At 45.1% G+C, this 9,248-nt stretch overlaps 2 protein-coding genes across 2 annotated transcripts in view; both read left to right on the plus strand.

The window, feature by feature from the left end:
* Positions 1 to 3,416, plus strand: part of gch1 (GTP cyclohydrolase 1) — a 19,249-nt gene extending 15,833 nt beyond the window's left edge. Inside the window, exons 5-6 of the mRNA XM_080494187.1 lie at positions 511 to 595; positions 1,468 to 3,416. Coding sequence (XP_080350313.1) covers positions 511 to 595; positions 1,468 to 1,594 — 212 coding nt within the window. The 3' untranslated portion in view covers positions 1,595 to 3,416. The remainder of the gene's footprint in view (positions 1 to 510; positions 596 to 1,467) is intronic.
* A 3,885-nt stretch (positions 3,417 to 7,301) lies between these two features.
* The window catches only part of LOC308131576 (cyclic nucleotide-gated channel beta-1-like), a gene marked incomplete at both ends in the record, with an annotated part of 9,882 nt that continues 7,935 nt past the window's right edge, over positions 7,302 to 9,248 (plus strand). Inside the window, 1 exon segment of the mRNA XM_080498352.1 lies at positions 7,302 to 7,450. Within this exon segment, the coding sequence (XP_080354478.1) occupies positions 7,302 to 7,450 (149 nt within the window).

The following is a 9,248-nucleotide window of genomic DNA, read 5'->3' on the forward strand; positions in this document are numbered from 1 at the left end:
TCTGTAAGATTTTCATTCTGACTGTTAGAGTCAAACATGAGCAGAAGCTGTGGAGCAACTTGCTGTTTCACTAAACTCCTGTTTACTGGAGGAGGACACTTCATTTAGCATTAGCATTAGCATGTGTGAATAAATTGTTCAATTAAAACACTATATATATATATATATATATATATGTGTATTGTTTCTAAGAAGAGATTTTGTTTTGGACTTTGACCTGTAATAGAGTATTTTCTTTTTTAGTAACTAACTTTTACTCAAGTAAACGATCTGAGCTCGATCCTCAAACAGTTTTGTTGTGTGTGTGTGTGTGTGTGTGTGTGTGTGTGTGTGTGTGTGTGTGTGTGTGTGTGTGTGTGTGTGTGTGTGTGTGTGTGTGTGTGTGTGTGTGTGTGTGTGTGTGTGTGTGTGTGTGTGTGTGTGTGTGTGTGTGTGTGTGTGTGTGTGTGTGTGTGTGTGTGTGTGTGTCCGTCCGTCCGTCCGTCCGTCCGTCCGTCCGTCCGTCCACAGTTCAGGAGAGGTTGACCAAACAGATCGCCGTGGCGATCACTGAGGCCCTGCAGCCCACCGGGGTCGGAGTCGTCATCGAGGCAACGTACGTCACTCTCTGTGTGTGTGTGTGTGTGTGTGTGTGTGTGTGTGTGTGTGTGTGTGTACACACAGGATGCTGCAGCCAAACGGACAAAATGTGACACTTGTATAATCAATGATATAATCAACGTGAAAGTTTCAATTTGTTTATAAAAACTCTGAAAGACACGTCAAATAATCACAATTAGTTTCTTGTCAAACTCACTGGAAAAACCCAACGGACTGCTTTTTCACTAAAATGCGTCAACTTTAAGATGCAAATGTTCATTTTGTGCATGAAAACCATCTCACCTGCTCCACAGGTCGGATAATAAAGAGATAATCTGGTGTTTTCACCCGTCAGTGGTCATAATGTAATGGCTGATGGGCGTCGTTATGGAACGGAACAATTCAACTTTGAACTTTAACATAAAATCCTCAGGGTTGATTTGTAGGATTTTTAACTGGTGCATTCTGCACTGCTCATCCTACAGATGCACGTTTCTTTAAAAGGGCAAATGAGAAACACGTTTGCTCACTTTTATGTTGGGTGTAAGTTTGATTTTTCGCCGTATCGTCTGGTTCTCCTGAGGTTCGTCTCAGGATTGATCTTTGATCTTCAAAGCAGAATTTGTAAGAAACGAGTGCATCGAAAGGGAATCTCTATTTAAATTGAGTGTGTTTGTTCCCCCCCTGGCCCCCTCCCCCATAAGTTTGATTTTTCGCCGTATCGTCTGGTTCTCCTGAGGTTCGTCTCAGGATTGATCTTTGATCTTCAAAGCAGAATTTGTAAGAAACGAGTGCATCGAAAGAGAATCTCTATTTAAATTGAGTGTGTTTGTTTCCCCCCCTCCCCCACCCCGGCCCCCCTCCCCCGCCCTGCCCCGCCCCCTACAGTCACATGTGCATGGTGATGCGAGGCGTCCAGAAGATGAACAGCAAGACGGTCACCAGCACCATGTTGGGCGTTTTCAGGGAAGATCCTAAAACCCGCGACGAGTTTCTGACGCTCATCAGGAGCTGAAGAGGAAGAGCAAACTCCTCCTCCTCCTCCTCCTCCTCCTCCTCCTCCTCCTCTTTCTCCTCCTGTGGCCTGGGGTTACCTCTACCTACACAGACTCTGCGTGTGTGTGTGTGTGTGTGTGAGTGTGTGTGTGTGTGTTGACAGTACGCAGACTTTAACCCCGTTGGGTTTTGGTGTTTGTCGGTTGAATTCCCGGTCACTGACCTCCAGCAGCTCCAGTTCAAAGCCTTTTCATCACGCGAACATGAACGTCTATTTAAAATGAACCAGGTTAAAAACGAAGGATGTTATTTCAGGGACGGTTGTTCAGGACTGAGTTAAGTTTAACCAGCAGGTCAACACTTTGAACCAACTTAACTTTAACCGGGTGTCGTCTGCACCTGAACGTTGACGCACCTCCGGACTCGAACTCGTCACTATAAACAAGTTCTGTCATGAAGAGTTCCGCCTTCATGGAGCCGTAGAGGAAAAATAACTACCACGGTTTAAATGAGCTAATAATTACTAGCTGGAGACGCTGAGTTGCTGTGATTCTCCACCCAAGTCGCCTCCGTCACGTCACGTCTGCTGTTCTGGAGCGTTGAGATCAACCATACGAGCCACGTTAGATCGTAGACTTCTCTCACGAAAACGTGTGAAATACAGACGTGTGAAACTCCTTGGTCCAGAAAGAGACTGATCTAGACCATCTAGACTATCTATACTATCTAGACTGTCTATACTATCTAGACTGTCTATACTATCTAGACTGTCTATACCATATAGACTGTCTAGACCATCTAGACTGTCTAGACCATCTAGACTGTCTAGACCATCTAGACTGTCTATACCATCTAGACTGTCTATACTATCTAGACTGTCTATACTATCTAGACGATCTATACCATCTAGACTGCCTATACCATCTAGACTGTCTATACCATCTAGACTGTCTATACCATCTAGACTGTCTATACCATCTAGACTGCCTATACCATCTAGACTGTCTATACTATCTAGACTGTCTATACCATCTAGACTGTCTATACTATCTAGACTGTCTATACCGTCTAGACTATCTATACTGTCTATACTATCTAGACTGTCTCTACCATCTAGACTATCTATACTGTCTATACTATCTAGACTGTCTCTACCATCTAGACTGTCCAGTTGTCACGTCTCCTCTTCCCCAGAAGTCACTGAGGTCAGTGTTTATATTTCACCATGTGTTCACAGAGAATTTCTGCTCCTTTCACTTTATTTCTGGACGCGTCTGAATCCAAAGCTTCAGCGTGAGGAGGAACGGAGGTGAAGAGTGATAGAAGTGTAGAGTGATAGAAGTGTAGAGTGATAGAACGCAGCTCTACAGCCGTTTCCATGGCAACCTGCGTAAACTCGCCGATTAAAGTTCCGTTTCACACGAAGCCATTAAAAGACTCATATTATGGTTAAAAGTCCAGCTTTCATTTCCTGTAGTTTGTTTCGTAGTTGCTGATGAAGCGTTAGCTCGCGGCCGGCTAAGGAGTTAACCGGCGGTTAGGGCTTAACCAGTGGTTAACCTGCTGGTGGTTTTTGGAACTCCACCTGCGCTGATTATTCAGATTATTCAGATTATCCTGATCTCACAACAGAAGAACTTAAAAAAAAAAACAACAAAGATCAAAACATGTGCGGCCGTCACGTGCCAACACACTGTGTGTGTGTGTGTGTGTGTGTGTGTGTGTGTGTGTGTGTGTGTGTGTGTGTGTGTGTGTGTGTGTGTGTGTGTGTGTGTGTGTGTGTGTGTGTGTGTGTGTGTGTGTGTGTTTCCGTGGCCTTGTGGAGACGCAGCTCCTCCTTCATTGTCACTTTATGTACTTTTGCTCATTTCAAAGACTTTTTAATTGAAAGAGGAAATAAAATCTCTCTGTGATGCTGTTTTTATTTTATTCATTTTAATCTGACATTCGAGGAGGAAGATGCTCTATAATCTGGATTAGAGGAGGAAGATGCTCTAGTCCAGGTACGGTACGGTACATCTCAGGCCTGGACGTGTGACGGAAGCATGACTCAGCAACTCTCAGACGTTCATAAGACCAGTTTTGTGCCGAGTCGCCGTCAAGCTGCTGTTTCCTGCTTTTTATCCTCGTTTATCAACTTCGTGTTGAAATTCTGTTGTTCTCTTTCTAGCAAACGAGTTTATTCAGAGACCAAATAAGATTTTACACGTTTAAATTTAAATTGTTTTATTTATAATTCAATTTAATTGTGTCCAACTTCACCAGAGTTCGTACAGCTGCTAAAATAAGAGAAACAATAGATATAATTCTTTAACAAAAACTACGTCATCGTCTGTGAACGAGCTGAATAAAGTATAAAATGAAGTGCCTCCATTGCAGCTGGAAGAAGAATGAATGCGGCGCTGCTGCCCTCTAGTGGTCCACTGAAGAAGCTCCAGGCTGGATCCAGTTTAAAAATCTGGTGAAATCCTAAAGAAAACAAACGATTCTGCAGATTTACAGAATGTAGTTTATAAATATATCTCATTATATAATGTTGTAGAAAATAGTTTATTTCCTGGAGTAAATGATGATGCTAGTTTTTTCTATTACTTATAACCAAACTAAGAAAAGAACATTGTTACGGAGGATGAAATGAATATTTGATGACATTAAAACCAAAACATCAAAGTGATTTTTTTAAGCTAATTAGTTGATTTAGTGAAATTCCCCTGAACTGCTACTTTTTATTCAGACGTACATTCTGAGAATTTTACTTCATTAAAACTCTTTATTGTGTATTTGATCACATCTTCACTCCAAACAATAGAAATCATCCAGCAGGTGGTGCTACAGCACCTGATGGAGGTGAGGAACTGAAGCAATTTGAAATCCTGTACTTTCAGAATAAAAGTGTTGAGAAGATCTGAAGTTTTTTCTTGAACTAAACTTTAATGATACTTAATGTTTAATATTAAACTTTAATCTTCATTTTGAAAAGTGAAAAACTGAAGTGATTTAGTTGCTGGAGAGTCGAACCGAAGCCGCGATGGAAACTTTGTCACTCGTTTCTCAAAGTAAAGAGATAAAAGTTTCTGATGAACGAGGGAAACATTCAATCACAGAGGCTTTTTAAACAACTAAATCATCGATACTTTATTTATTCCTTTAACAAGCTCCGAACGTCCACAAACATTCAACAGGATCCGTTCAGTCGCTGCAAAAAAAACTCAACAAAACAGTAAAAAAAACTGAAAACTTCCGGTTTTTCTGAATGAAAAAAACCCAGAAGAGTTTTAAACTCTTTTATCTTCTTAAACATCAAAGGATTTTTCTTCTCAAAGTTCCTTTTTCTCCCAAATCAGATCAATGAGTGGAAAACAACAGAACCTCGAGGAACCGGAACGACGCAGAACGACGTCTGGAACTAAAACTTGTTAAAAGAAACAACAACAAAAAAACAAACAGGTGTGTGTGTGTGTGTTATCAAAAGTACTTTGATGTCGGGTGTGTTTGTGAACGACGCCGTTCTACTAGAGTTCTTTATAAAAGCATTTCCGTTGGGGGTAAATGTCTCGAGTACAAAAAGGCACAGCCGTTTGTTTTCCTAAACTTGACCTTCACAGCCTCGTGCATGCAGTTTGTTTGTTTTTTAAATATAAATTACACTTTTTTTTTCTTCAATTTTCTTCTTTTCAGCGTTTTCAGGTTTTTTTCTCTCAATTTTTTGTGTTTTTTTTTATTTTTATTATTAAACATACAATATTCTTTTGTCAAATATATACGTAAGCCTGCAGTCAATACAGGAACTCGGCTCTTTGATAGAATAAAACTAAAGGAAGTAAAAAGCAGTAAAACTGCGTTGCTGCAGTATTGCAGTACTGCACTACTGCGTTCACGCTGCGGAATTTACAAAAACAAACAAAAGAGTCTTGGGAATCCCATATTTGACACAAACTGCCGAATCTAGAACAAAAATAAAAAGATACAAAAACAGCGTAAATGTCTCGGTTTAAACTTTTTTTTTCTTTTTTTCTTTTCGGAATACGAAGGCGTCTAACCGCTAAGGCTGCAGCGTCAGAACTCACCACACGGCTGATATGCGTCGAAAAAAACAACAACAAAAATAACAATAAATTACAAAGAAAAGACGCCGAAAGCAAAACGAAGCAAAGCAGGTTTTGTTTTCAGGTTCGCAGGAAAAGGAGGAATCGTGTTTTGTTTTGTTTTTCTTTTTAAGGCAAAACAAAAGACAAAAAAAAAAAAAAAAACATCTAATAAAAACGTCCCGGGTGTAACGGGACATATTTGGCACCGCGACACAACAAATACTGCAAAAACAATCGGAGGTTGAATTTTCCCTTTGAGCCTCGAAAAACACGTCTGAGACTTTCTCTCCTCTTTCACACTTTTCTTTTCTGTTAAAAACTTTCTAATTGACGGAGTTTCTCTGGTTTCCTGTCGGCTCTCCGGAGACGTTCTGTCCTTCAGGGGCTGAAACTCGACTTCTTCAGAGAAGCGACTCAGACTTTTCCAACGTTTCCTGGACTTTCATGCTAAAAGTCGATCTTCAGGCTCTAAAAGTTTCCTGGAGAAGAAAAGAGTGAATGTTTTCTTCACTTCCAACATTTAAAAGACAAAAACTTCACCAGAAGTCGCGGAAAACACAGAAACTCCCGGCTTGTAGTTCCACTTTGTGCCACCAGGTGGTGCAGTGAGTCCCAGTGACCCACCGGCGCCCCCTGGGGAACCAACAGGACGTTACAACATACATACTGTGAGTCAATGTTGGTTTTTGGGATTATTACTTTTAACAACTTGATTTTTAAGTCGTTTTTATTTTGGGAGGAATTCCAAAAATCTTCATCGAAGTTCTGATTGGTTGTTGCGGGGGGCGGAGCTTAAACACCTAGCCAAACGTTTCTATTGGATATAAAACGAGGACACGACTCCTTTTGTGCCCCCTTCCTCCAGGGCACCGCCCACTTCCCCTCCAGGGCACCGCCCCCTTTTCCTCCAGGGCACCGCCCCCTTTTCCTCCAGGGCACCGCCCCCTTTTCCTCCAGGGCACCGCCCACTTCCTGGTTCACTGACGCCGCCGCTTCGCTTCGAGCTTTGTGACTGAACGGAAATGAAAACCCGCCGTGACGCCGGTAGATACAAACAGGATTATAGTTCAATAACATCAACAAACAAACAAACAAACAAACAAACAAACCCCCCCAAAAAAACCGTCTTGTCAGCAAAAACCACTAAAAGGAGTAATATTTGAGATGTACGTATGGTCACCAGCCATAAGTTAATACATGTGGTACTTTAAATAAGAACGACGCAGAGAAACAATCCGTTTCACTTCCTGCCGAAAGAAAAACCACCAAAATAAAAAAAATAAAAAAAGAATAAATAAAGTTTAAGTTCCGATTCACGTGGCGGCGCCTCTGCTGAGATTCTGACCAAAACAAACAAACACTGGAAGGCTGAACGTGTGTGTGTGTGTGTGTGTGTGTGTGTGTGTGTGTGTGTGTGTGTGTGTGTGTGTGTGTTGCAGAACAGAGTTTGTTCTTTTATCAGATTCGTCTGGTTTTTCTATCAATCAAGAACAAAATGAACATTATTTATATTTCACCATAAACTAGACGTCGTTTGGTTTATAGAGGCTGGAGAACCTTGTTCCAGGATGGAGAACGTTGTTCCAGGATGGAGAACATTTCTCCAGGTTGTTCCAGGATGGAGAACGTTGTTCCAGGATGGATAACGTTCCTCCAGGATGCTCCAGGATCCTCCAGGATGGACAACGTTCCTCCAGGATGGAAAACGTTCCTCCAGGATGGAAAACGTTCCTCCAGGATGCTCCAGGATCCTCCAGGATGGACAACATTCCTCCAGGATGCTCCAGGTCTGATCACCAGCAGAAACTCACAAATCAAACTCGGAGTTAAACGATCCTACGAAACGACGAAGACGAGCACAAACTCTGTTCCACGCTTTGTTTTTTAAAACTCCGACTTGAGCCTCCGGAGGCGGAGCAGGAGGCGGAGCCACAGGCGGAGGCGGAGCCTCAGGAGGCGGAGCCAGATGCGGAGGCGGAGCCTCAGGAGGCGGAGCCAGATGCGGAGGCGGAGCCTCGGCCATCCAGAGTCACATGATCACATCAAGTGCATCAAGTACGAAAGAATTGGAGGGAAAAAAAAACCCTAAAAGAAACTAAAGAACAGAAAATCGCTCAGACAGGAAGGAGATTATTTCAAAATAAAGCGACTCTAAACGGAGGATAAATATTAAGACACAGAATAAACATGAGACTCTGAATGAAAAGAAAAAGAAAAAGAAAGAGGATGTTTCCCATGTGGGCTGGAGGGGGGAGGACAGGAGGGGGGAGGGGGAGGATGGAGGGAGGACTGGAGGGGGGGAGGACAGGAGGGATGGAGGGAGGACAGGAGGACAGGAGGGGGGGGAGGATGGAGGGAGGACAGGAGGGGGGAGGGGGAGGATGGAGGGATGGAGGGATGAGGGAGGACAGGAGGACAGGTGATCCTGCAGCCGAGACGTGACGTCTTGTGTCCAGCAGGGGGAGACCAGGACCAACAGGACAACCTGGAGAACCTGGAGAACCTGGAAGGACTGACTGAGGTGAGACAGAGGAGTCCTCCTCCACCCTCCTCCTCCTCTCACCCTCCTCCTCTTCCTCCTCCTCCTCTTCCTCCTCCTCTCACCCTCCTCCACCCTCCTCTTCCTCCTCCTCTCACCCTCCTCCTCCACCCCCCCTCCTCTTCCTCCTCTTCCTCCTCCACCCTCCCTCTTCCTCCTCCACCCCTCCTCCTCCATCATTACTGCAACGGCAGCAAAAAGAAAAAGAAAACAACTAAACCAGAATCTGACAGATTGAACTTTCTTCACCTCCCAGGTTACAATTCCTCCATCACCTTCTCCACCCCATTCCTCCATCACCTTCCTCCACCACCTTCCTCCATCACCTTCCCCCACCCCATTCCTCCAGTCCTCCACCACGTTCCTCCACCACGTTCTATGGAGGAACAATGACTTCCTCCTGCACTCACATGGACAGCCCCTCCCCCCTCCACCCTCCACCCTCCACCCTCCACCCTCCACCTCACCTCCCGCCGGAGGTCCCGCCTCCGACGGCGTCCTCCTCTAAACATCCCCCTCCCCCTCCCCCGCCCGGCGCTCCTTCCTTCTACTACTTCCTGTTGTCTTTCTCCACATCCCCCTCTTCCTCTCCTCCCTCCTGCTCGCCTCTCCCGTCGTCTTCCGCTCCTCCTCCTCCACCTCCTCCGTCCTGCTGCAGGTTCAGACTGGAGTTCTGCTCCAGCAGCTTCGTTTAGTAAACAAGAGGAACAAACAGATGACGGAGGAGAACCCAGACCTCCGTCTCATCAGTCCTGCGTCGGGGTCTGAGGTTCTGGGCCAGACGGTGAGGGGGGTGGGGGGGGGGGGGGGGGGGGAGGGGCTCCTGCCGGGGCCCACCGGCCCGCAGTACCGCTTGTCACCTGCCCGGGGCGGGGGGGCGCCGTTCACACACGGTCCAGGCCTCGTCTCTCTCTCTCCTCGCCTCCGACGGGCGAGCGAGCAGGAAGTGTCTTTCCCGGTGGGCGGAGCCAATTAGAGAGCTTGTGGTGGTCGTCCCGGATCCGGACCGCCCCGCCCCCTGGTGGAGCTCTGCCATTGGCTGCAGG

Source organism: Blennius ocellaris, assembly GCF_963422515.1.
Source record: "Blennius ocellaris genome assembly, chromosome: 1".
Classification (NCBI taxonomy): Eukaryota; Metazoa; Chordata; class Actinopteri; order Blenniiformes; family Blenniidae; genus Blennius; species Blennius ocellaris.